Source organism: Piliocolobus tephrosceles, chromosome 5 (assembly GCF_002776525.5).
Source record: "Piliocolobus tephrosceles isolate RC106 chromosome 5, ASM277652v3, whole genome shotgun sequence".
Taxonomy (NCBI): domain Eukaryota; kingdom Metazoa; phylum Chordata; class Mammalia; order Primates; family Cercopithecidae; genus Piliocolobus; species Piliocolobus tephrosceles.
Window position 1 is genome coordinate 82229299 of NC_045438.1, and position 27964 is coordinate 82257262.

The window sequence follows — 27964 nt, forward strand, 5'->3', positions numbered from 1 at the left end:
TGTGTGTGTGTGTGTGTGTGTGTGTGTGTGTAGATGTGGAAGAATGACTTATTAGCACTAAAAATCAAAAGTCTGACTTAGGGCAGGGGAACCAGAAGTGGCATTGTGAAGCTCAAAAGATTGGCTGACTGGTGTCATTCTCATTGACATGCTGAACATGATCCCATTGGGATGCTGAGCAAAATCAGGTTGTTTTATTTGGTAAGTTTTTCACCTCAAGTGATAATCTTAATACAGTGGAGGGAATTGGCTTAAAAATTCTGTATCCCAACATGCGGTGTCCTGTCCTTGAAGGTTAGGCAAACCTGGATTCAGGTTGAAACAAGAGTGTTAACCAGTTCTGAATATTGTGTTTTGTGTTTTTTGTATCACTCCAGATTCCAGTTAAGGTAGGAAGAGGTGATTAGGATAGGAGAGAATTGACAACAGGAGGACATTGAGAGCAACATTGGAAATGAGATCATTAAACCACTTTTGTGTTTCTTAGAAATTATTTTGTTGGTATTAAATTTGTAATGTAAATAAAAATACTTTCACCTGTAGTTTCCTAGGGACAGGCAAATGGGGTTTTCCTCATCATATCCCATTAAAGCCACTAAGAAAATCCTAGCTAAGAGTTGAGTTGGGATAAAGAATTCAGTCAGCCTTGGCCAGGCACGGTGGCTCACACCTATAATCCCAGCACTTTGGGAGGCCGAGGTGGGCAGATCACGAGGTCAGGAGATTGAGACCATCCTGGCTAACATGGTGAAACCCCATCTCTACTAAAAATACAAAAAATTAGCCGGGCATGGTGGCGGGCGCCTCTAGTCCCAGCTATTCGGGAGGCTGAGGCAGGAGAATGGCGTGAACCTGGGAAGTGGAGCTTGCAGTGAGCTGAGATCGTGCCACTGCACTCCAGCCTGGGCAACAGTTGAGCAAGGCTCTGTCTCAAAAAAAAAAAAAAAAAAGAATTCAGTCAGCCTTACTTATATAAAAAGTACCTTCTAGAAAACCTGATCATTTCACAGCTAATTGGAATGAACGTTCCCTTGCCCACCGTTTGCAGCTGGAGACCCACTTGTACTTTTTGTATGGCTGTTGCTGTAATTGAATACCATTTACTTTTCTTAGCTTAAGAATGCGGTTCCTCTGACTTTTCTTTTTAAGTAAGTTTAAGATTATGCAAGAGGTAATTACCTACAGATAATTTCCCATGTCTGGGATATGTTACTTTACTTGTAAGTGAATGAATAGTAACCATTCAGATACCTCTTTTCAAACTTTCCCCCAACTTCTCTAACAGTAAATACGAAGAAATGAAAAAGCAGTGCTTTCATGCTTAGTGTAGCATTACCATATCTCATCACCCACCTTTTCCTAAGAGCAGTCTGGTGAGCCACTTCAAGATTTTGTGAGGTCTTTGGAAATCAATCTAGCGCTAAAATGCCACAAGGCAGGAAGTGTCCATGGTACTCTTATTCACCATGGTTTTGAGACACCTAAACATTGCCCAGCACATAGGAGAAGGGCAGTGAATACCTATTGAAGGACTATATTGGATATTGTCCTGTGGGCTTCTGGGGTTTGAAATAGGTCTAAGAAAACTAATATGCGAAGCCACCTAGGGCTGCACTATCCAATCAGGTAACCACTAATGATATGTGGCTATTTAAATCCAATTGATTTAAATGGATTAAAGTTAAAAATTCAGTTCCTCGTTCTCACTAGGTACTTTTCAAGTGCTCAGTATCCTCATGTGGCTGCCATATTGGACAGAAGAGATATTGAATATTTGCATCATTACAGAAAGTTGTGTTAGACAGTGCTAGCAGAATAGCAGTAGTAGAGGCCTAAATTAGTGTCTTTTAAAAGTAAAATTCCCATGTGACCCTAATGTGCACTCATAATACCAAAAAGAGCCCTCTTACACATCTCCCCTCCATGCTGTTCCTACAGCTTAGCCGAGCAAGGTGGTTGGCCCTCCGTGGTGGCCATCTCTTTGAGACTGATAGATAAACAACAGTAAAACTGTTAGCAAGACTGACAGCTGGTATATACTTATTTGGCTATACCAGTTGTTGATGTTATAAAATACTTGTACCAGTTAATAAAGACCCGCTAGCTTAAGTTTCTTCGGTATTTCCTTCCAATGCCCAAGAGGCCCTGGCCATTCCTTTAGGATTTCACCAACCTCCCCTCAGTCCAGCAAAAATGAATTAGTTAATGTCTATCTCATCTCTGGAAGTTGGGGGCTGCTCAAGGACTCTGTGCCAGCACTGCAGGCCTCGGACTGATGGATGCTACCTTTGACCTCATGGTTCCTTGGCCTCCAGGAGGGATTACTTCCTAAGGCACTCCCATCACTACCATGGCCATGTCCTACATCACAGATCCATTGGCTTCCAGAAGACCTTAAAGTCATTTCATCCAACCTCCTCATTTTACTGAAGAAATCAAGACCCAGAGAGTCAGACAGCTAGTTTGTAGCCAATTTAGAAATAAAACTCAGATCTTCTAACTTAGCACTTTTTTTTGTTACATCTTCTTGTGTTCTTTTCCTGAACTATGAAATGGCGATTAATATCTTTATGCCTCACAGAGTTGTTTAGTTAAAAAAAAGATACCTAATATTTTATGTATGTCTTATAATCTGCAAAAAACAAAAAAAAAACACACACACACTCTGTATACATTCTCATAAGAACCTGCGAGAGGTAGTAGGCTCTGAGGCAGTGAGTGGGGTGCCCAGCATAACAAAGCTACTGTGAGTAGGAAAGTCTGTATCTCTGTGGCTTGGAAAACTATAAACTCTTTTGTAAATGTAAGCTAATATACCATGTGGCAATACTTGCTTTTAGCTTGCGGTGTTTTGCAGTTCAGGATTTAGTGACATTGAAAGTAATAACTTTGTTCAAGTGCAAATGATGCAATGTGTGTATATATATATATACATATGTATTTTTTTACTTTGACAGTGTGCCAATTGCACAGACTTTGGTTCAGCATTGAAACAGAAGTGGGTTGCTTTGAATATATTTTTAAAATGAGAGAATCCAAATTTGTAATTAGCTTTACAATGATAGTTGTACAGTTTGAGTATCAAGGAGCATCCGGTAATTGTTTGTGTTATTAATGGTGGTTTGTTTTTTGTATTTCCCCTGAAGCAGTTAGGCCCTTTGGAAAAAGCAAAGTATACTGTTTGAGGGGATATTTCTTCTATTCCCATTTTATTTTTCACACCCTGTAGCTCTGGTCTGCTTAAAAACTTAGTCATATACTTGAATGTGGCAAAGAAAAATCATTTATAAGCTATTCTACTTGCTTTGACACCTAATTATCAGGAAAATGATGCTTAAATTATTAAATAAAGCCACAGTGAAGGAAATGGTCCACTTCTCTTTGGTCTTTTGATCATTTTGATAGAAGCAGTCCTTATTTTTACATAAGATTGTAGGAAAGATCAATTTAACTCACTCCCAAAATAAGATTGAAATTTTTGCACCCCCACCCCTCAAACCATAACCATCTTATAGTATTAGTGGGTGCAGAAATTGAGTTTATACATCAGTTAAAGAGTGAGGTTATTTCATTTAATATAACAAACCACTTCAATTTGCTTTTATTAGCATATGAAAATTGTGGCATTCTCTACAACAATTATCCTGTAAGGTTAAACATACATAAAGGGGAAAGAGAAAGAAAGATTATTAGGAAAAGCTATAAATCTAAAAGAGCCTGGGGCTGTAAGACCTGCTTTAGCATTCCTAATTCGTAGCCACATTTGGGGAGAATGTGTTTGTATGTTTCTTTTTTCAAGTGTGTATTTTATCTGTATCTTCATGTATTTCTCCATGTATAACCTGTTTTGTGTTATATAACACTCTCACCTCACACTTCTCTATTGTGCTCAAAGAGCTCTAGCCTTCCCCGTGTCAATATAGGACTTTCAAAGGGTTTACTATTGTCTAGAATTTTCTTAGACTGTCTCTGCTTCATTTAGATGCTATAGATGGTACTGACCAAAAAGTGGAAAGACCAAGCTTGTGATTTATAGCTAGACTTGGAGTCAACATAGTAATGAGACGCTAGGCTTGAATAGATCTTTGAAATTCTGAAGCTCAAATTCCTACAAACTTATTGGGGCATAAGGAGGACCAATGAGTGAGCACATACTTTCAAACTTGCCAGCCACCAGTTTTGATACCAATGCACTTGGCGTTAAATGAGATAATGTATACAAGGACCTGGCATTGGAGTGCACACACTGTAATCATGCATAAGGGTTAGCCATTATTATTAGCTATTCTGATTTGATTTTTGTCTTCGCATCTTTTTCTGCTTTCTGATGCCATGCTGAGGAACAGCAAAATGTCCAAGAAATAGGAAAACACCAGAAGGAAGGGAAATACAAGTCCTCACTACTCTAGAAGCTGAATTATCAACCCACAAATAAGCAGTTGTTTTTCTTCTCATGATGTTATGTGAATTATTTCTGAATTCTCTCACGTGCTTTTCCATGTGAAGACTCGATGGACAAGTCACAGCTCCCCCACTGTCCACATCTAACTCAGTCTGGCCTAATGAGGGTCATTTGATGGTAAACTTAAATTAACTCCATTTCTCTCTTGCTATGTGAAAAACAGCAAGCTGTTCACTATCTTCTGTGTAAGGAAAACATAAAATCTCTTACATTTGGTCATGATTGATTAGAATTTTGTTAAGTTGCATGAGGAGCAAGTGTAATTTTCTCTGTCTATGATAAGGTTCGTAATTAACCAGGCATTCATGCTGCTGGAAAAAATATAAATTGGTGCAACCTTTCTAGAAAATCAAGACTCTCAAAGTTTATGCCCTTTCATGCAATAATTCCTTTTCCAGGAACCTGCATAAGAAAATGTTCAGAAATTTAGACAATCTGATATTCAGAAACGTCCCCTAAAGTGTTATTTACAATAACAAAGAAAAAAAACAATCTACAATTCCAAAAATGAGGGAAATAAATACATAAGATATATTTCTATGGGGTATAATACACATGAACTTTAAAAAACATGTTTTGAATAATTTTAATAACTTGGGGAAATACTCATTCATATAACTCACATTTTATTTCAGAATTGAATGAAAAAGTAGAAACAATACTCTGAGTATGTGCATGTATCTGAAAAGAATACTGGTCCACAATCCCTTATCTCTAATTCCAAATCCAAAAGTTTTCAGAAATAAAAAGGGGTTTTGTTTTGTTTTATTTTTAGTAACTTCTTTGATAGGAAAACCTGGCCTGAACTAATATGAGGCTCTGTTTTACCCCCACTTAATAAGAATATGCATCTATTTTTGTGCAGAAATATTTAATGTTTAATATTATAGGGTGCTGCTCCATACTCTTACAAGATAATAATGTAATAAATGGTAGCTGCGTTGTAATACTCTCTAAAATCCAAAAAATTCTGAATTCTGAAACATATCTGGCCCCAAGAGTTTCGGTAAAGGAGTTTTGGACTCGTATAACAAAACATCATTAGTGATTTATCGGTGTCAAGGTTACCATTGACCTTTATTTTTTTTCTTTATTTTTCTGTATGTTTCAAATGTTCTACAATAAGCATGTATTAAAACGAAACACATTTGAGGCATCAGGGAATCATCTCATTTCAGTCAGAATTCTTAATCATTTGCTTCCTGAATCTCTTCTATTTACAATGGCCACATGTGTTTTTTAAACCAAGGTGTTCTGATTTGCTGATAGAAAACGTGAGATGAAATAGAGAAGGTGATAACTTACTGGACACGGAGCTATCTCCTAGGCTGCATTTGGATTCAGGAGAGCCCCTCGTGAGGGCTGCTTGCCTAAAGGAAGATACCTCAAGGAATAGGGCTTCTACCAGGCAGAGCCCAGGCGTTTATACCACGGGCTATGGTGTCATATTCTGTTCATGAGGATTGGTCAAGAGGCTCACAGCCAGAGGCGCAGACAGTTGTGTGAGATCATAACAAGCAGAACGGAGTATGGCGAGATAGCAGGAGGGAGGGGGAAACATTCACATGCATCCTTTCATCTGCTAATGAACAACTTTCCTACCCAATTAGGTGGACACTCACTGACCTGTCAAAAGGTTGCCCCACAAAACTTTGGGGTCCATGTCTGAATGGATTGCCGGAGACTTCTCATCTCTCCCTTCGCCCAGTTCCCTGCATCCTAAGACTCGAAGCCAGCACAGGACCTGGAAAAATTACATGTAAGTTTTGACCAGGGTTTATATTCCTTAACTAAACAATAATAAATATTTTCTTAGGTGCCCAAGCACACATGAATTCCTTTTTTTTTTTTTTAACAAAGGAACTGGAGAGTTACCATTGAGCAAAGGAGCAAAGGTTGGAATCTGTATATTGGTGGCTCCTTAACTCAGTGGCTCTTAAAGTTCAGCTCGAACCAGAATCACCTGGAGGGCTTGTTGAAGTACAGCTTGCTGGGCCTCATGCCCAGATTTCTGATTCAGTAGCTCTGGTACCGGCTAGGAATTTGCTTTTCTAACAGGTTTCCAAGTGAGGCTGATGCAGCTGGTCCAGGGACCCCAATTTGAGAATCACTGTTTTAACTCATGTGCTTGAAAGGATAAAAAAGGTAGAAAACTGTACATACTTGAGTGATAAATAGCATTAAATTAAGAAATGTAATGCTTCGCTTAATACACTGTGTCTCAGAAAAGAGTTTTAAGGTTCACTTAGCACTTTCACATTTGGAAGTCCAGCCTAGTAGATGCCATTATTCTGTGCCAGCTATACCCCAGAGTTGCTAGTACCAGCCATTCTTTGTCCCTAGTTTTCAACAAGTGTGACTAATAGTACTGTTATTAGGCTAAAACAACAGCTACAGTCCTTTTGCAGGTGTGCTCATCATGCTTTTAGACACACTCAAAAATCTTTTTTCCCCTGAGTTGGGAAATACATTGTTCCCTTTCAGAGTGAGTCATCGTAGCATTATCCCTCCCCTCACACAGTTAAATGTGATTTGATTTATAAAACAATGTGGGACAGAAAGACAAACATCACATGTTCTCACTCATGGGATCTAAAAATCAAATTTGAACTCCTGGACATAGAGGGTAGAAGGATAGCTACCGTAAGCCAGGAAGGGTAGTGGGGGTTGGGGGCAGGGCGTGGAGGCGGGATGGTTAATAGGTACAAAAAAAAAAAAGAATGAATGAATATGACCTACTATTTGATGGTATAGTAGAGTGACTATAGTCAATAATAACTTACATTTTGTAATAAGTAGTATAAGTGGATTGTTTGTAACTCAAAGGATAAATGCTTGAGGGGATGATTACCCCATTCTCCATGATGTGCTCATTTCATATCGCATGCCTGTGTCAAAACATCTCATGTACCTCACAAATATACACACCTACTGTATACCCACAAAAGTTAAACATTAAAAAAAACATACCTGGGAAGGGAAGCACAGCTCCAGTGAATAACCCAAGCCAGGAAGTCCAGGTTTTGTGAGATTTTAAGTTCTCAAGACTGAAAAACTTGGTGAATCATCATGTTGTGGTGTTAGCTTTCAAACAGGCCCATTGCCTAACTGCTGAGGACAAGAACAATTTATTCCATGTTAATAGAAAAAAGTGGAAGAGTTTGACTAAACAAATGCACATTTGGACACATGTAAGCATACATACAAATGTACATGTGTACTTGTGAATAGATGTATGCATTGTATATTTTTGAGCTTTGACTATAGGAATTTTAAACAGCATTTTTTCTTTTGTTTCATTGAGTCGATGTGAGTGTAAAAATAGTATGAATCATACTGTCCAGGAAACATTTGAGAAAGTTCTGGGTGTTTTAAATCTGTGGATAAGCACTGTGGTTTATAACATTTTACTTGGATATGGTAGATGTTATCATTCAAAGTAGCACTTAGGATTTACAGTTCTCTTATTATAACTCTCTGGAGTTGAGAATAATCACTGTTAATAAAGTAGTTGCCAAGCAAATATGTAATGAAAGAACATATGTATTGCCTCAACATTAATAGAGTCAAAAATCCTGGAGATAGACTTAAATTTACAGTAGGTGTATGTTAAAATGTTTAAAATAAAACCCACAATATCAGAAAAATAAGACAAAACCAGTAAGTGTTAAAAGTGATCTATAATGGAATTAACCCAGAGGTGCCTTCTGGGGGCTGTCCAGAGGGTAACAGGGCTGGGATTAGGGCTGACAGAGTTGTGAGTGATGTAATTATTACTACTCCACTCTCAAAAATATACCATCTCCAACAAGCACTAGTTATTCTGCACTGCATTCCTGGAAGGAAGGTTATCAGTTTATGAGGCATCTTCACCATAAAGTGAAAGAAGCAGGTCGGATCAAATGCCCCTTAGTGCCCTCTCCTGCTCTGCCACTCTGCAGATCTCCACGTTTGCACATCCAGTGTTCCTGTGGGATGACCTTTGCTGTCAGTCAGTTTCCTGTCTACAGGTCAGGAAGGAAATAAGTTGTTGCGACTCCTTAGGTGAATCATGGCTTCAGGCTCCTGCTGGATCTGGCAGGACCTGCCTGGATCACTCCCCGTAGCTTTGGACATAGCGTTCAGTCACTGAGTGAGTATAAAACTGAATCTTGTGGGGCAGAGGGCGACAGGGGGCATGTGGGAAACTTCTGTACTTTCTGCTCAGTTTTACTGTGAACCTAAAACTGCTCTTTAAGATAAAGCTTATGAATTTAAAAAATTAAATACTAAACAGTATGGCAATTCCTCAAAAAAAATTAAACAGGATTACCAAGTGATCCAGCAATTCCAGTTCTGAGTATATTCCAAAAGAAGTGAAAGTAGGGATTTGAGCAAATAGATGTGTGTACACCCGTGTTCATAGCAGCATTATTCCAGAGGTGGATGCAACCCAGGTGTCCATCAACAGATGAATCGATAAACAAAATGTGGTATGTATTAATACATACAGTGGAATATTATTCAGCCTTTAAAAAGATGAAATTCTGACACACGCTAACCACGTGGAGGAAACTTGAAGATGCTAAGTGAAATAATCCAGACACAAAAAAGCAAATATTAAATATCCCGTTTATATGAGGTACCTAGAACTGTCAGATTTATAGAGTCAGAAAGTAGAATGGTGCTTGCCAGGGGATGGGAGGATGGAAAAATTGAAAGTTGTTGTTCAATGGATATTAAGTATCAGTTTAAGAAGATTCTAGAGTTCTGGAGATGAATGATAATGATAGTTGCACAGCAATGTGAATGTATTTTATGTCACTGAAATGCACACTTAAAAATGGGTAAAATGGTAAATTTTATGTTGTATATATTTTACCATAATTTTTAAAGCTTTCCTTCTAAGAATACTGTGCAGAATCACTAGCTAGTGCTTGATAGGGATGCTGCAGTTCGTGAGGATGCAGGAAGAACCAATCATTATGTCTCTCACCCCTCCCTCATCCCTGTTACCCTTTGGGCAGCCCTTAGAAGACACCAAAGGTAAGGGTATCCACTGAATGGTATATACTTCAGTCCCAGGAATGAGCTTCCTATCAGAGTAAAGACACAGTTGTCAGAAGCCATCAAGGGAATTTGCCTTAAACAACTGTGGCCTCTACTAAAATGCCATTTACACATCTAGAAGACCTGCTTCACTGGGGCGAAGGAAAGCGTAAGCCACCCATGCTCCAGCAGTGGGGCTGCTCCATTTCCTCCAGATGGGTGTTTGTAAACCAGTCTATGCACAGAGCACTGGCATGGAGAGAGTCCCAGAGCTGTGTACCTGACTGTGGCTCCTGAAGGGTCTTAATCAGCAGAGGTGGACATGTCGGCAGGAACCAGGGAATGCAGACTTGCTGTAGATTCCAGCACAGTAGAAAATGAAAGCTTTGACAGGAAATCCACAACGGATAGTTCTCCCGCTGTAGGGCCTATGATGATTATGATGCCTGTTTTACATTCTCCAAGTGAAGCAGGATTTATCCCCCATCACCAAATCTCTGTACTTACAGGTATTACGGTACTGGTAAGTCACAGACAGGTTAGTGAGTGGCCTGTAGTCCTGTGAGGAACACACAGGATGGAATTCACTAGGTTAGTCCATTGTGCCCTACTTTTTTTTGGCTTCTGCCTTTTATTCTACATTTCTAGAAATTTGGCCTTAAAAAACAGTCAACAGTTTTATGGGGCCCAGTAGCCATACTTTATTCAGGTCGTCTTCACTCCCTTCACCCTCTACCCCTAGGGCTGACCAGGGATTAGAATTCCTGAAGAGTCGTATATAAGGATCCATGGTTTCAAAAAGTTCAGACAGTGCTATCCTAAATTATCCTACTTTCTCCTTAAGATACCAGTATATATATAGTCTATTACAGAGGCCCTATAGCAGAACCATTATATATAATTTGGCTTAAGGAAAAGGTGTAACTGAAAAGAGGTAAAATGAATTTGTTAAAGTACAATATATATAAATTAGTCCACTCATTCTCATGCCAGACTTTCCAAACCTGCTTAGAAAGAAACTCTTCATGCTTTTCACTTAGGTATTGGAAAACAGGGCAAAGGAAAAGAGGTTTCTGAGTCAGTTGCCATGGGGAGCTGCCGAGATACCAAAAAAAAAAAAAACAAAAAACTGGAATTAAAGGTTTTTGTAGAGGAAAAAATTCAGGTCAGCAAGTCTAAGGGAGAGGAAAGTAAGGACTTATTCATCTTTGACATCCACCCTAAGCTTGAGTTGAAAGGGATGGATATGGAATCTAATCAAAATAAACTCCCCCCCGACACAATGAGTTCATAGACCATAATTTTTGTACAGACACACTGACACAGATTTTCCCCAGAGAAGAACATCAAACCAGCCATCACCAAGACAAAATGACATAAGGTAGAGAAGACCAACAAAGACAGACCCTGGTGGGATCTCCTTGTCTCCTTGTCTCATCATTCGCAGGAATCAGATGTGCCTGGTTCCAGACATTGAATTTATGTTTACTGATGGCTTTGCTACCTGGAACCCAACTAGCCAGAACCCTGAATTAGCTAACCTTCATACTTCCCCACCCCTCCCCTTCCCTCCCACACACCCCACCCTACCACACATACCACACTTCCCTTTTTCAGTGATGAAGAAAACAAGATAGCTTTGGTTTTGAGTAAAGGTGGGGTGTAAACCCTGGAGGATACTTGTAGCTGATGACACTGACCTGCTGAATCATTGAGAATGGTTAGATGTTTTATAAAGAGGAAAAACTGCTTTGGAAAACCTTCAACAAAAAGCATTTTCTAGTTGTCAATTAACCAGAAAATCAAAATAATAAAAAGTATTCTTGTCCTCAAATAGTCTAATTAACTGAGGTTTTAGTGTACCTATTTCCATGCTTTAATAATAATCTAAAAATGTTGACTGACGATAACAATATACTATTCATTTTTATTCTTCTCAAGAAACTGCAAGTTTTGACTTTTACCATCTTTCCAGTGCCAGAGGTTAAATGTTAAATGTTCTGTTTATGTTAAGCACTCTAAAAGTTGTGATATTACTGGTTTTAAAACTAATATATGAAATCATTTTATGAACCTGTATATTTAGCTCCTATGGTCATTGGGAACCAATGGTATACTTTTGAAGCCAATTCTGTTTCTTTCTTTTTTTTTTTTTTTTTAAAAAAGAACCTATTATATGATTATTTGTAACATTCCGTTTCACATTCAGATTATGTTCTGCTCAAGAGATCATCAAAATTAATTTTCATTCTCTGCTAATGGTACAGAGAGGAGTGATGTTACCGGCATGGTTATATACTTTAATATGTAAGTCAAAAATTTCAAATGATAATTCCCTGTGAGTCGTGAGTCTCCAAATAATCTATGTTTTATTATAAAGCTGCCTACCCAGTGACATCAGTTGTAGCACAAATGGTTTATCAATTTATTCTAATAGTTTCCAATCTGTTGATTTTTAAGAAATGGTTTGTGTGCTCTTTTTTGGATGCACCTGTCACTAGTGAAATGATGCTTCTCTTTGAGCCCAGATTTAACTCAGGGCATTGCAGCATGTTTTTCCAAGGATGTCCCATTAGATAGATCTTCTAAGAGTGTGGCGCCTGCAGACTTGTGGCAGCTGAAAGTTGCATAAACTGTGCGACATGAGGAGGAAAAGCACTTCTGCTCTTCTGCCCCGGGACATTATTTACAAAGCTTTGCAGGATAGCAAGATTTTTAGAGTCCTTGCGGTACTTAACTAGAAGCTATAAGCTGTTATTTCTAGCATATTTTTCCTGTGTTCCGTGCCTTATTTGTTATCAGTTCAGCTCAGATTAGTATGCTGGGTTCTTGATTTCTTGACAGAAAGTGTCAGAAACTTATTGATGAAGTGTTCTTGATTTCTAGACAGAACCAGAATCAGAAAATAATTGTTTCCTTTTATCTAAGCAGAAGTAGCTTTGTTTTCCTTATTATCAAAGTGATACATGTATTCTACATAATTTATAAAATAGCAGAAAATTGAATAAAAGTAGAGATAAATTACCTGTAATCTGGCTGCCCAAATATAACCTACCTGTTAACTCATACTTTTATGTATTTTTCCAGACTTTTTTCAACTAGTTAACTAATTTCAAATTTACAAGCAGTGCTCTGGACTGATCACATCCTACAAGCTGGTGGCACTTAGGAATGATGACTTTAAGTGTCATCTTACAGGACAGTGATCTCCTCATTGCTTTTTTTCTCCCTTCTATTAATCAGCTCTTACAAGAACAGATACCTGTGTGGACTCACCAGTATCTTTATCAGGTGGAAATTCCTATCAACCAGTATTTTCATTTCTACCTCCTGTCAGTCAAAATAATACCGAGTGGCCCTGTAAGATCCTAGTGGGCCTCTAGAATCATAAAGGAAGATTCAGTTATGTACAAGGTGGTTTTGGTATAGATCAACTGATTGTGTTGTGATTATTTAGAAATTAGTAATCACTCTACTATAAGGCAATTTGGGAGAAACGGGAAAGGTTGAGTTAGCCAGATCCTCCCATTCCCCATTCACAATCCAAACAATATGGATTCCAGTCAAATTCTGATTTTATAATTTTGGTAACAAAATTTCATTCAAATATATGTCTTCTTGTGCTGTGAACAGAGTTGCCCTTTAACTTTGCATCCTTTATCCCCCTTCAAAGACGCATCCCTTCAGATTGCTGTGGTGTGATTTTATAGCTCCTTGAGTTGTGCGGGTATCTCTGTGCTTGCCTTTGGAGAGTACTAGGCCTTCGGGTTAGGATGAATCCTAACGCTTGGCCAAGGTTAGGAAGGGCTTTGAGCACTGAAAGAAAACCGAGGTAAATTTTAAGGAATTGTTAAAAGATTCATCAAGAAATGTGGTAGAATTGTCATCTACAAACCTCATGTCAGTAGAATAGGAAGTATTTAGTAAGCAGCTGCTAGAAGGGATTTTGTTTGTTTAAAAAAAGAGAAAAACTCTGTCTTTGACATTGGTTATATCTAGATCTTATCATCCCCTGTACAGGACTCTTAAGTTCCTTGAAAGCAGCGACTTTGAGAGCATCCCTTCATGTCCTCTGTGTCCTTGTATATAATAGGGACTCAGCGTGTATTGAATTAATATTTCTGTGGCTCTTCAGTGATAGATGAACGAATGTGCTCAATTTAAGTAACTACATTTGACCTTTTTCCTACAGCAGTTGAAGGGTGTTTGGGTAGCATCTGCGATTGTATTGAATGCCCTGATTGGGTACAGGTGTGAGGGAGTGGTATACAGTACTTTGATCCTCCATTGGAGAAGGAGATGCTAATGTGGATAATGAGAATTTGGTTCTTTATCTTTACTTTCGATTTGGCCGCCTTCCTTCACTGAGTCACAGGGCTCACTTGTTTAGTGATGGGCCTGTCATTTAAGCCTGAGACTGTCCCTCAGACTGTTTATGACATTGGATCTGAATTTCCCATCACATGAACAACTAGCATTTGACGTATAAATTCAAGAACACACTAAAAGTTTGTTGGCTTTGTAGTTGACATTGAGATTAACTTTCTCTAACCTAAACCAGTGAAAACTAAAATGCTCCTCACCACATAAAAGTTTTGCTTTCGCTGTGTTCAGACCCCTCCTACCTTGTCACAGCACAGTCATTTGGAGTCTGATTTGGGGGCGGTGTGGTTGTCTCAGTGGCGTATGACCCACTTTGTGTAATACTTAATTGCCTGTATTTTTACAACACAAGTCAGAAGTTCTGACGATAGTGGACTATCACCCAAAAAAGATTTTCTGAGACATCTCATCAGAGCTGCTCGAGTACCGCGCATGAAGACGGTGTTAGCTCTGCAGGGTATGTGCTAACTACCAGACGATGAAAGAACATTTCCTCTAGTTTCTGGATAATGAGCAGGCACACAGGTAAAGATGCCTTTCTCAGAGTTGACTCCCTTTGTTTCCTAATGATTCTGGTGATTTTGTTGAACTAGACTTTTAAACATTAATTGTTACCTGCATATGTTTACTGTTGTAGTTTGCAGAGGGCTCAGAGGAACAATCATTTTAATTGGTATCCTGAGACTATAATAACTTTTTATTAAAAGTCTGGAAAGACAGTAATCAAAAATAGACTGTCATCTCTATCTTCTCTGTGCCCCTAGCAAACATCCTCTTCATCAATTTTGTTTTTATTATTTGCCATCAAGATGGTTATCTCTAAATATCAGATGCTTCAATCCACAGTGATATCTATGTGTGAATTGATGCTTGATAAGCTTCAGGTTATCAGGTGGAGAAGTGTGGTTAAGGTGTACAGAAAGAAAAAATGCACAGAAGGAAAGGGGTAGCATGGGGATACTGTGCCTTGGTAAGCGTGGTGCCACTGCAGACTAAAAGCAGATGTAAGTCAAGTGCTACTGACTGAAGTTTGGCAAAATCACTCCTCACAGCCCGCTCTGTTTTAGAAATGTTTGTGTTTCTGATATCACTTTTGTTAATTTGAAGAACTTTTAAAATACCATCATTGTTTCAAAACAAAATATGGAAGGTGTGGATCACCTTCCTGAATTTACAGAAAAGTTTTTGGGTACATTTCTTTGCGGAAGATTGGCTGAGATGTGGTTCATGGCAGGGTGGTGCCCGTGCCTTGCGGATCATGTTGTCTATACACTGATTGACATACCAACGTAGAGTCTTTGAAAATGCCCATTGGTAAGTCAACATTGTTTTCCCTGAAAGTCCTGAGACAGAAAAAAAAAAAATGAAAGTACAAACACTACCTGGAAAAAATGTCACCCATTTTAGCCACTTTGCATCCCTTGTTAGGACAAACCCTGGGCTGGGTTTTTTTACATTTGTGAAGTTGTGCGGTAGGTGGGGCAGTGTGGGTGGCCCAGAAAAAGTAGCGGTTAGAATAAGATTTTCCATTTATTGCCCTTTGTGCATGGCTAAAAATAAGAGTCATACAAATCAGAATATGTAGTGCAAGCAAAATCACTCTGTTAATTCTGATGACTGGCTTGCCCACATCTTTGCATCTGTCTGGTAAGTGGTATATTGGGAAATAATTTTTCTCTGTTTAAATAGCAAAAGGCAACCAAGTTTTTGTGTTGTTTGTCTACACATGACAGTTTATCAGCACTTTTCCCTTCTGAAGGAAGAAAGATCCAACTCATACATAAACAAAATGTGTTGATGGAAGGAAGAAAGAAGTATGAAACCCTTGAATCTTTTTTAAAAAGAAATTGCGTTATTTGAAATGTGATTTTACAACTTCCATCTTCTTGGCTTATTGTTAGAAAGTTCTTTCTTGTAAACTCATAGCACAGCAAGGAAAGGCTATCTTAATGGTGTTGCCCTAGAGATTGGAAAAGTTTTTGTGTGTTTGGATGGGGAAGGGAGAAGGGACAAAGGTGAGCGCACGCCTGCCCTGTAGTACCTTCTGTAGACACAGATGTTGGAGGGACAGTTAACCAAGTAAAAACTCCCCTGCATCTGGCTGCTGAGTCGAATGCAACCACAGTAAGTGATAACGTGTCTGTTTGTGGCTAGAAGAAACACCAAAGGGAGGCGGCACCAGCATTCACAGGGAAATTTGTATCTTCGCGATCCCATTGATGGTGCTGTCCCGTTCCACTGACTGAGTGGCTGTGGCATTTCCAAAGAATGAGAATGTCTGCAAGTGTTCTGAGCCTTTCAGTTTGATGCGCTTTGTGAAATGGATGAGTCAAGTGGGCAGTCATTCCAGAAGACTCTGAAAAATGAAGACTGCAAATCACATTTCTCTTTGGCATCCCCAACTGTGGCAGACAGTGTGACACAGTGGTTACAATGAGTTGAGAGCTTTAGGAGGGAAAAAAGACTCCGGATGAAATCTTACCTTAGCTACTTGTTGACCTTGATCTGTTAACCTCTCCTAGGCCTGAGTGTCTTTATTTGAAAACGGGAACGGTAGTAGTACTGCCTACCTGAATGAGAGGGTGGTTGTGGGGATTCGGTGAGATGACGTACGTAAAGCACAAAGTCAGCACTCCACAAAATGATGTTGGTGTTATTGTCTGTCATTTGTGCAGTTGCATCATAAAATGTGTTGGAGAATTTTAGAGCATTTGGGAGTTCTCCTCTATTCTTGGAGTACAAATTTTGGAATTAAGTGGACAAAAGATCAGCCTCTGGTTCAGTGTTTCAGAAGAATACAGGCATTTATAGAGTGGTTTGCTTCTTCTTAGATTACTAATGCCATCTGGGGGATTTTTTTTTTAATTTTGCCATTAAGTTAGCACAATGTAAGCCTCTCTTTCCTTTTAAGATTAGCGCTGTGTTGAGCATGTTCAGTAATTTTTACTTTCTCCCTATGTTTTTTATTTAAACATGGATTTTCAGTTCTAACATCTGTGCATGTTAATTGTAGTACCTGCTGGTGTACATTATGAAAGACAGTGCTAATGTTGTAATCAAGTAAGGCTAAAAAATATTTCAGGTGGAAATGGGCAAAACTTCAGGAGCAATTAGCTTCCGTGGTGGTGTAATTCCCCACAGAAAATACTGCATCTGTTATAATTCTGGTTACTAAACAATCTGACAGATTGACCAGATGCTGAAGGGCAGAAAACAATTGCTGTTGCTTTTATTTTTATTTATTATGCTTTGCAAATTATTTTCTGTTTAATACAATGTATACCTGTCCTTCTAGAGTCCTTTTCCACCCATCAAAGTTTTGCATTATAAAGTATATTGTGTATTTCACAATACAAAGTCATAATTGTAGACATAACTTTTTTGTTAGCCTTCAGCATAGGATGCTAAGACTTCAAATCAGTCTCCCTTTAACCTCCTCTAGGACTTTCCTAGAATTCTGTTTCTTCATTTATCAAAGTTAAAGAGAAGTTATGACTGTACCTTAACTTTGCCTCACCTGAGACCTGACAAGAAGTGATGAATTAAACCTATAAGCTAAGGAATTAAAATATGGGACAGATGTAAAACAGTGGTGACTTAGTTTTCTCAATTGTTGTATTTTGCTGGGTTTTTTTTTTTTTTTTTAATCCTCCTCAAATTTTTCTTTTCTTAGATGGTCCTACCATCTCTGTCCCAGATACAACTTGTGACTTACAATTTACGTATTAGTATTCTCATCAGATTTTTGGTTTTTGTGTTAGGAACCATCAGTCTGGAATAAAGACATTTCTCAGGTCAACTCCGCCAGGGAAATCTGTCTTGTATTAAAATGATACCCTGCTTCCTCCAGTGTCTCCAGACAATGCTGATTTCTCCACTTTTCTCTGTTAACGAAATAGAAGAATGCTTTTCAGGCTGAGCAAATCATGCTAGGTGACTTTCAAAGTTCCTGGCATTGCAGATACAGCTTCTGTTCCCTCCACACACTCATATATTCCCCATTATCTTTGCCATCCCTCTTGCCCTTTGCCATAGACCGAAGTTTCTGTAAAAATGATAGGTGAGAGAAGGTGATAAATTAGACTCTGGCCCTGATTCCCTCCCACACCTTCATAAGGAATGACAGATTTTGAAATGCATCCTGTGGATACACCGTGTGCTTCTTCCTGCAAAACTGCCAGTTTTAACTTATCTTTCATGTGCAGTTTGAGGGTACTGGCCAGGCGGGGCTCATTATTCCTTTGGTTGAATAGTGTAAAGTATTTGCAATGGAGATTTTCTCTAATGATGTATTTTAAGTGCATGTCTGCATTGCTGGTTTAATTCACTCAGTCACAGGATGCTTTAAAGTTTATTGCTCATGGATGAATCCTCCAGAAAATGGGAATTTTCAACAAGATTGACATTTGGAATGAGAAATATAAATCTAATGAGAGTCTTTTAACCCAGGTTTGTAATTAGGGCTGAGTGGAGTGAATGTGTACATGCACACCAGAGATGGGCATGGAGGAAGGTGAAATTGCATGCTCTCCTCGGAATGAGGGATGAAGGCCGATGGATCAGTGTCAGGCCACGACACGGTGGAGTATAAATGATACTGTCAGCAAGTACTGCACAGGGTACCAAGGGAAATCCACTCTAGTAAATTACATTATTTAGACAGACCTGAAGGCATTGTGTCGGAATGAGCAGAGGGAAAGGGGGCTGTTGGCACCATGCGGAAGATACTACAGTACAACTAGCTTCAGGGATGGAACTCACTGGTTTCCATTATACCTGCCTATTTTGTATACTCCTTCGCTAATTAGTTTACAGAAAGTTACAAATGCGTACATGTGAAAGAACATCATGTCTGTTTGGAGTATGGGTTACAATGGACCATAAGGGAATAAGTATTAGTTGATTTGTATGAACTGGTCAGTGTGAGATTCTTTTTCTTTTATTCACAGCTGGGTAATATTAGGTGTTGAGTAAAAACTTGCGCTTGTTTTGTGTTCTTTTTGTGAGAATCTCACACGCATTATGAAGATTTAATCCTCGTTCTCTCGGTAACATAATGCATTTCTTTTCCACCCTTCCTTTACATGCCTTTAAATCTCACCTGTCACTGGTCTCCCCTCATCAGCTTCCATCCCTAAGGGAAACAGATTGTACTGGCACATAACATTTCATTTTGTGAAAGAACTCAAAGTTAACAAAGGTGATTCCTAGAGTGGGACTTGTAGAGAAAAATCATTTTTTTCACTTCTTCTATTTTATCCCTCCGCAGCAAAGCGAGGCCACCCTTTTTGGGTTTATCTATCTCTTACCATCTCTGGATCATCTCTTACCATCATCTAGATCATTGCAGATGTGCTAGTCACCATTTTCCAGTTTGATTTCAAATGCTCATTCTTGAAAAAGCCAATACCAGGTGCTCTGGAATTAGTCACAGTCATTTCTTAACTAAAAAGCAAGTGTCTTCTCCTGAGTGGATAGAGGTTCTGAAACAATATCCATTCTTTCTTAAGTATGTGTCATACTTTGTCCTTAGTGAAATAAACCTGAGAAGTATCTCTGATCAGTTAACAGAGAGAATACATAGGATTCTGAAAAATGTCTCCACAAGGCTTCCAAATGGCAGGTTTTTAGCAGCCTTTCTGAAACAGGGTCACAAGTAGATCACAGTGACGATAATAATACCTTGGATTTTACTTTTATTCTTTTCAAAATAATACTCTGTTGGGGTCAGGGTATCGTAATTTATTTTGTAGCCATAGTTACAGTCTTATTTTATTCATCCAATCATAAAATAGTAAAGCCAACGTACTTGGAAAGCCAGGTTTGAGTGTGGACAGGAGATACCTTGGTTAACAATAAGATACTTCTATTTTATTCAGGGTACCTCCACCTTAAAAATGCTTTTAGTTTATGATTCTAAAATAATATCTAAGTGTAAAAGGCATCATGTAAAATGTTTTTGTGCCATATATCATCCTCAGCATAGAAAGGCTGTGCTTACAGACTTTGCTTTATTCACTGAAGTCCTACAAAAGTCAGGGACTCTTGAGCTGTGTGAGAAGTGAGGGTCTCTCCCTACATAAACTCACTGGAATCTTTCCCTTTTGTATTCTGTTTACTTTAATGGTAGTATGTGCCTTATATCTTAAATGTTCTTTTCGTCCGTGACACCCACTGGGAAATCACATTTTGTTGTTTGCCACAACATTACACATGTGACTTCTTTCTTTTTCCTGTCCTCTTGATGCAGCATGCTATCAAACTGTATCTTTTGAGTTGTTCTAAATTGAATCCTGGTCAAAGGGATTTCACAGCATCTAAAATGGAACTAGCTTAGATTCTCTTCCATTCTGTAGATGTTCCTTTGTTCCTGCTTACCTACCCATGTCTGTCTGTATTCTATTCTTTTTCTTAGATTAAAATTGGAAAGGGAGAAAGGGGGAGCTCCTTAGGAGAAATAGGTCTGTGGAGAATTGTGAGTACTCATTCAGAAGCTATTCTTAGTTCTAAGAAATATAATGAACTTGAGCTTTGAGTCCTACTGAATCTCCCATTAATGATCCCGCCATCACTTCCACCTCCCATCTGAGTATGTTCTCCCCAAAGGCTACTGATATTTTTTCCCTAATATTCTGAATGGAGTCTCTTCCAAGGAAAGCATATCTTGAAAGGAATTGAGTCCTACTGCAGTAATAGTGTACTGGGTGATTCTTAATTGTTCTATTAAGTACTTCTGTTTTGCATTACCATAATGTCTGCTGTAGCAGAAACTTTTCTATAGACCTTGACTTGTCTGAAGTCAACCCCTTAATGTGAGCACTTCACTTACATTATCATTATGGTGTTTCCAGCTGACGACTACTGCCACACTGCCATGGTCCCTGAGTTCCCAGTGCTTCAGAAAAAGAGACTTTTGTTCTGGCTTGTTGAGGGGAAAACATGCAAACAACAACACTAGCTCTACCACCAGAGATCCTATAAAGACATGTTCAAATGAACAATAAAGTCATTTGTTCACATATGACGTAAGGATATAAGAATTTAAACAATAAGACCTCTTGTGAAATGTGGCAAAATATGCACCGCAAACATTGTGAAGTTCTCTGTCTTGTGGAAGGCAATTTTTACATGGGCTTCAAAAAACCATTAACTTATAAACTACCCTTTTAAAAAAGAAAAGAAAATCACTTGTCTCGCTATAACATTAAAGCAATTTCTGTTCTAAGGAAAGCTTAAATGCATTCCTTTTTACAAAGTGCATGCACTATAATTTATAAAAAGCACAGTACTCTATCAGGAAATGCAGCACCTCTTCCCTCCTTCCCCTGAAATGGGAAATTCCTCCATTTTTGTCAAGTCCCTTTTTTCTTTGAATAATATTGATTTCTTCAAAATGAAAGAAAAAAATCCTTTAAATCACTTAGATTCAAGACAAAGTTTTAAGGCTTGATAATAATTCTCTAAATACTTCTGACATGGGTGGAGCATGGGGAGGGAATAATCCTGCTTTGAAGGGAAATTTTAATTGAATTTGCTTTAAGGTGAACCCTATCCTTTTTTGCGTTGAACCTTTAAGGAAAACTTGTTATATTTGCAAACCTCAGCAAGGCAGAAAAATGCGGAGATTTCCTTGTCAGCTCACGTCAGGGTGTCTGGCGGCACCTTAAAATGGTTCCGATTTTGATGTTTGAAATGTGACCTTCCAGGAAAAGTGGGAGGAGAGGAGAGCATGTGTTAACTGGCCAAAGGTGTTTCATTGAGCTGACCTAGTATTCACCTCTAAAGGTTTTCAAGTATTTGCAGATGGATATGTACAGCATCTTTGCAGAATTCTCTTAATTGAAGAAATGTTTCATCTCGATCTCTGTTGACAGAAAAGATTGCCTACTGATAATTGCTTTGCTTAAGTGTCTGATAATATGCCAGGAATGAGAGCATTCTGTGTTAGGTCATCTTTAATTATGCATGTACCACCTGTCAGCTCTAAATCAGTACCAGATTAGATTCTCGCGGAGTCAGTTTGGGAGGTTCAGAGGGAAAGCTGAGGTGATCTCTTTTAGAAGCAACAAAAATAGACAGTAGTAAACATGCCTTCTAACCTGAAGCTTTTTAAAGGAGCCTCATCTTCATTGTTCTTGAGCAAGAATACGCCATTGGTACATCTGAAAAACGTTTGAAACCTCGCCCAAGCGGGGATGACTTACTGTGAAGATGGATGACTGCAAGCGAGGATGGTAGTACCTCCTCCCTCAGTACCATCTGTTGCATTTCCTTTTTGCTCCTTCTCATCGTTGTAAATGAGCCAGGGAAAAGCTCAGAAACATTTTTATAAGCTATGTGAGGACAGGAAATATGTTAACGATGTTAGATTTCATACATTTCAGGGGTTTTTTCAGTAGCGGGTTGGTTTTTTTTAGAAGGACAAGTGTGGGTTGGAAATAATGCTTGTTACCCTCTGTCAGCTTTTGGTAGTTTTATTCTCACTTTTCAGGGTTGTTTGGGACTTTCTGGTGGGATGTTTAGGGTTCTTTACTAAAGGCTCTGTTCTCTCTTCTTCTATCCTTTGATAAGATGGATTTGTGAAAGGTGTTTTTCTTTGTTCACCTGTCAGAGGTCTAAGAAAAGCCTTGAGTCATTGTGCACTTTTCACAGAGGCGGGGTTGGATGACTGAGAAGCTAAAGGCAGAGAAGGGACAGGTAAGAGAAATAACAGATGTGTGAATTATCATGTGGACAGTTTCTCGAGCTTTGACCTGCAAAGGTGAGGCTCCGAGCCTGTCTGCTATCTAACCGGAGAAAACTGCTTGATAAGAGTTTGTGACTAACAGTGTTAGAAACAGTTTGGAAACCCTAAAATGTCTCATTTCAACACTGCTGACCGGAGGCATTGGAGAGAAAAACAGGTCAGCTCATAACGGGGCAGACCCTGGAGCACTGTGGTCCAGCCCGTGGCCCTGAGTGACCTTTGGCTATCTTTTGATACTTAGGGTACCATTTGCTTTTCTACCCTAATCAAATAGTTCACTCAAGTAGAGGTGCAGCCTCCAAAACGGAGAGCAGGCCCCAAAACTACTTATTACAGTAACACCGCCAGTGCTTTGGCTATTTAATGCTCACTTAATACTTATACAGTAAACAAGTTGAAGAACCTTCAACTGCATGCAACAGATGCTTCTTAAAACAGGAGAACATAGTACAAATTAACCCTTAAACAACACAGGTTTGAAGTACGTGGGTCCACTTATACGTGGATTTTTTCTCAATAAAAGTTACACTGGGTGTACCTGTCTCTTCTGCCTCCCTTCCACCTCCTCCACCTCTTCTGCCTCTGCCACCCCTGAGACAGCAAGACCAACCCCTCTTCCTCCTCCTCCTCAGTCTGCTCAGTGTGAATACAGTGGGGATGAAGCCTTTATGATGATCCACTTTCACTTAGTAAATGTACTTTCTCTTATGATTTTCTTAATAACATTTTGTTTTTTCCAGCTTACTTTATTGTAGGTATATAATACATATAACATACACAATATGTGTTAATGGACTATTTATGTTATCACTGAGGCTTCCAGCCAACAGCTGGCTATTAGTTAAGTTTTGGAAGAGTCAAAAGTGATACCTAGCTTTTCGACTGCATGGGGGATCGATGCCCCAACCCCTGTGTTATGCAAGGGTCTTCCCAAGCCTTAACTGAAAAGAACATCCAAAAGTGAAGCTAAGTCAGAGAAAGGCTGAAGAAAGGAATTGAAAAGAAAAACAATGGGGAAGAAAGGGCTGTACTGCCATGTTCTCTCTCACCAGCTCATCTTTGCAAAATCTTTTCCATCCACCTGGAAGGACCTTCTACTCTCTCCACCTGGTTTACTCTCACTTTGAGTTGTTCTTCAAGTGTCATTTCCAAGAAGGCTTCTTTGCTCCTTTCTGGCAAAATTTGCTGCCCCTTCTCTGTGATGCCATAGCCCACTGGCTGCCTCCTTCACAGAATTTATTATGCTGTACTGCGAGACCTTGGTGACTTAGCTTTCTCCTCCACAAAGTAGCTACTGAAAAAGTTAACATTATCCTAACTGTGACAAAAGAGGTCTCATGCCCACAGAAGGAAGAGTCATGATTTCATTAGACTCTGCAATACTTAGATCACATTAAGAGTATTATACCAGTACATTTGAAAAGGAACATAAACTGGACGTTGGTGGGTCATGCCTGCAATTCCAGTGCTTTGGGAGGCCAAGGCAGTGGGATTGCTTGAGACCAGGAGTTGGAGGCTGCAGTGACTCTGACTCCCCCAGAAAAAAACAACAAAGGAAAGAAAAGGAAAATAAACAAACTTGAGTGCTCTGTGAACACAGCATCCGGAATGTAGAGAGTGTCAGAGACTGTCTTGTAACCAGTGGTTGAAGGAACAGAGAAAGGTTAACCCAGAGAAGAGAAAAACAAGGAAAGACACAAAAACTGCATTTAGATATGTGAAAGACATTTGTTATTCTAGAAAACGCAGAACTAAAAGAAATTATAGAGAAAGAGATTTGGGCTCAAAATCCAGATACAGCTAGCCCACAGTGGAACCTGTGGCTTCATTTAGTAACAGTTAACCCCCTGTTACTAGAATGAGGGTCATTGTCTTTTTGGACCATGTTTGCGGGGGGCTGCTGTAGACAAGACTGCTGCCCTGTGCAGGAGCACAAACCAGATAACCCTAGTATTTTAAAGAATCAGAGTCCTCACTCCATGCAGAATCACAGTCAGGATGATCTTGGGACATCAACTGCAACCACCATGCTGGGTCTGCTTGGCCTGGTACTCAGCAGTCATCTGGCCACAGGCTACAGGATAAAGCTGGGGATGGGGTGAAAAGAAGGGAGCCAGCTACTTCCTCAAGGAGGCTCTTCAGTGAAACAGAAGGAGCATTGGATCAAGTCCCAGTCCATGTGCTTCCTGGTCTCTTGCTAGCTGTGCGAGCAGCTCCCTCAAAGCCTGCATTTCTTGCCATGCAAAATGGAAATGATATTGTTCACTTCACAGAATTGCCTGAGGTTTAAGGAAGATGAAGGAGTCCTTTGTGGATGGCAGTGTGCTGTCTGTAGGTGGTTGCTTGTCCAGAGCCCCTGCTCCTCGACCGACAACCCCTAAACTCAGTTTTGTCACCAGTACAATGGACGTAATTTCCTTCCTTGCAGGTGGCTTTGAACTGGATGAGTAAATAAAATGTTATATATAAAAGTCCCCAGCAGAGTACCTGCCACAGAGTAGATGATCGTGTTGTCAGCCTCCACCCTCTGGAGCTGAGGAAGACAGGAGAGGAGTGTCCTTTCTCACCCACCTCTGCCAGTCAGGTTCTCGGAAGGTTCTCTTTCACCTGCCCGCGTACCTGACCTCATGCTCACATTCCTCTCCTGCTTCCCTGTCACCTTAACATGGAGCCTTCTTCTCTGCTTTTTCTTCTTCCTTCCTCTTCTGCTTCCATCTTTTCCTAATACTCTTTTCTTCCTTATCTCCCGCTAATTTCCCTAATCGCCGCCTTGTCTGCATTCTGTAAAGGATTGTTCTAATGAGCACAAAGTTTAAAATAATATTCTCAGTAACTTTTTTGTTCAAAACAAGATGTTATGTGCAGCATTTTGGGGAGGGAGTGGTGAGTCCTTTTCCATTTTCCTCTGCATTTGCTTAAAGTCTTTTTTTTTTTTTTTACGTTAACATTTTCCCATTCTTGCATCCCTTGGGCTTGTAGTCATTAACTTGCCAGACACACAGCAACTGATTGTCTTTATGACGTTGCTAAAGTTAGGAGAGTGTCATTCACAGGGAACTTAACCCATATATTAACTCAGACATAGCAAATTGCTAAATACATGCCTTTAAATAAAGAGCTTCAGAATGCCAATTTGATTCTCTTGTTCACATCCTCTCTCATTGAAAGGGGGCTGCTGAAACAGAAAAAGCAACGGGAAGGGGAGGAGAAATTTCAGCTGTTTTACTGAGTCAGAAATTGGAACACTGCCATCTGGATACAGGCATCTCATCCATCCTTCCATCCATCCACTCAGTGTTCAGGAACCAAGTCCTTGTCTCAGACCTAGCAGCGGACTGTGGGGCACACACTGAAGTGAGTGATAGGATCCTGCCTTCAGGCTTCCTCCCATCCTAGTCTGTGACTCGAGCATCAGGAACTGTGGCTCATTCATCTGTGGATGCCCAGGAATCCTCATGAGATCTAGTTCAGTAAATGTGTGAGTAACAGTAAAAGCAGAAAGACAGAGGGAAGGAAAGAAGGAAGGAAGGAAAAATAATCAAAGGAAGAAAGGAAATTGTATTTTATTTAGTGCCAGGGTGTAAACTGGTACATGCTGTAAGTGTGATTTAATGACAGCGCGAGTCCAGGGGAGCATTGCTGCTTGTGGAAATTTGAAAACAGTTTACAGGAAAGCGATGCTAATTATCCTCATCCATATAAAAGTCAGAACGGAAGCCACACACTCTCCAGGTGCATCCCTTAGAACATGTTGAATTTCTTCTGGTTTTTCTCCCACTTAGCTATGTTGTTTTTTACTTAGCAGAATAACTTTACCACTCCAGTCATTTCTAATTTTTAGGTCAGAAAGCTGAATTTCTTCCTTTCCAAGGAAACAAACAACAAGAACAACAAAAAAAACTGTTTCTCCCCACCTCTTATGGAGCATGGTGTTTCTCTGGGAGCCACTGACTATGGGAAAGAGCGTGGCTCTTGCCTCTTGGGTCAGCTCGTGACTCACCGGCAGCCCTGGGCCTCAGCGTCTCCATGGGAGGTACAGGAAGAGAAATGCTTACCTTGTGTACACCCCGGCATTGTCCTGACATTCACATGAGAAGAGACATATGCAAAAGCACTTTGAAAACTAAGGTGCTATGTAAGGACTTTTATTGTAAAATATAAAGACATTAGCTTTATTTTTCACAGTACATTTATTTGTTTCTAAAATCTCACATAACACTCGAGGTCATTTGCTGTCCATGGTTTCGTCAGCTGCCAAACTCTGTTTAAAGGAAACTTGTAACATCTTTTAAAAAAGAAGCAATTTTCTTCTTTTCACCAGAAAATGATCTGGACCTTTGTCTTGTACACAAGTAAACATTTACATTTGCTCTTTTTTCATAAACCAATGCAAAGATATTTGAGTTTTCAAGTTTCACTCCTCTGAGTTTCCACAATACTTTGTTCCTATCTTTAGTATCCCCCACACTGCCTCTGAAGAGTTGAATAAAGCCAGACCCCACCCTCAGAGTTCACCATCTAGCAGAGGACCTAAGACATTCACAAACAGCTGTGATGTAGACAGCAAGTGACAGGTGCCAGTTTATTGGCTAGGTAAAGCAGAGAGTAAGGGCATACCTGGTGGAGGCTAACTAGCCTCTTAAGCAGGACAAGGAGAAAAGAAAAAGCAAGACATATTTGGGCATCCTAGCATTGTGTTACCGTGCAATGTGTTTGTCTTTATTTTATCCTTATTGTTATGTCATAGGATCTTTTAGGACAGGGACTTTCTGATTCATCACTGGTATACTCCGTGGTGCCTGAGATGAGCTTACAAGTTAGGTCTTCCTAAATGGTTGCTTGAGTGAATATATTCTATACTATGTCATGTTTAATTTCAATCTCAAAATTAATTCCACAATTTTTTAAAAGTTCTGAACTTAATTCCAAATGGGATGTTTGATACTTTTCCAAATAAGTATCTTTTAACTCTGGAGGAAAAAAATACCAAGCATTTCTTGAATACCAAGAAATGCTGACTTTAGTTCTACAACATAATTAGAATAAGTACAGTGATTTTGTTTATGCTTTGGGTGTAAACTGAATGCACAGAGATCTCAAGGAACCTCAGAAATACTTGTTATAGTCGTTGATGTATCCGCAGTGCTTAGAACTACGCCCAAAATGGATTGGGTGCTTAATAAATATTTGTTGAGTGAATGAATAAGTTCAATAAACATTTATTGAGCATCTAGTATATGTCAAGTCCTGTGATATACTCTGGGGATTAGCTACAATGGTAAATACACTGTGACCACACTGCATGCATAGTCTATTATCTCCCTCCATTGAAAGAACGTGTGTGT

General features: G+C 39.4%; 1 protein-coding gene and 1 long non-coding RNA gene across 5 annotated transcripts in view; one reads left to right on the forward strand and one right to left on the reverse strand.

Moving 5' to 3' along the window:
• Positions 1-10996, reverse strand: part of LOC111538089 — an 11855-nt gene extending 859 nt beyond the window's left edge. The window contains exons 1-5 of the long non-coding RNA XR_002730208.1: positions 10897-10996; positions 9998-10049; positions 9771-9918; positions 7433-7573; positions 6089-6206 (exon numbers count right to left, since the gene is read on the reverse strand). This is a non-coding gene — a long non-coding RNA (uncharacterized LOC111538089). The remainder of the gene's footprint in view (positions 1-6088; positions 6207-7432; positions 7574-9770; positions 9919-9997; positions 10050-10896) is intronic.
• The window catches only part of BACH2 (BTB domain and CNC homolog 2), a 383325-nt gene that overhangs the window by 211325 nt on the left and 144036 nt on the right, over positions 1-27964 (forward strand). For 2 of the 4 annotated variants that reach the window (XM_023205309.1, XM_023205308.2), the window contains one exon: positions 6073-6221. Coding sequence is in view for 1 of the 4 variants with exons in the window: in XM_023205307.1 (XP_023061075.1) it covers positions 14383-14398 (16 nt within the window). In the remaining 3 variants the exon portion in view is untranslated. Of the gene's footprint in view, positions 1-6072; positions 6222-14145; positions 14399-27964 lie in introns of those variants that run through there. The other 2 variants (XM_023205307.1, XM_023205310.1) reach the window with 1 other exon arrangement.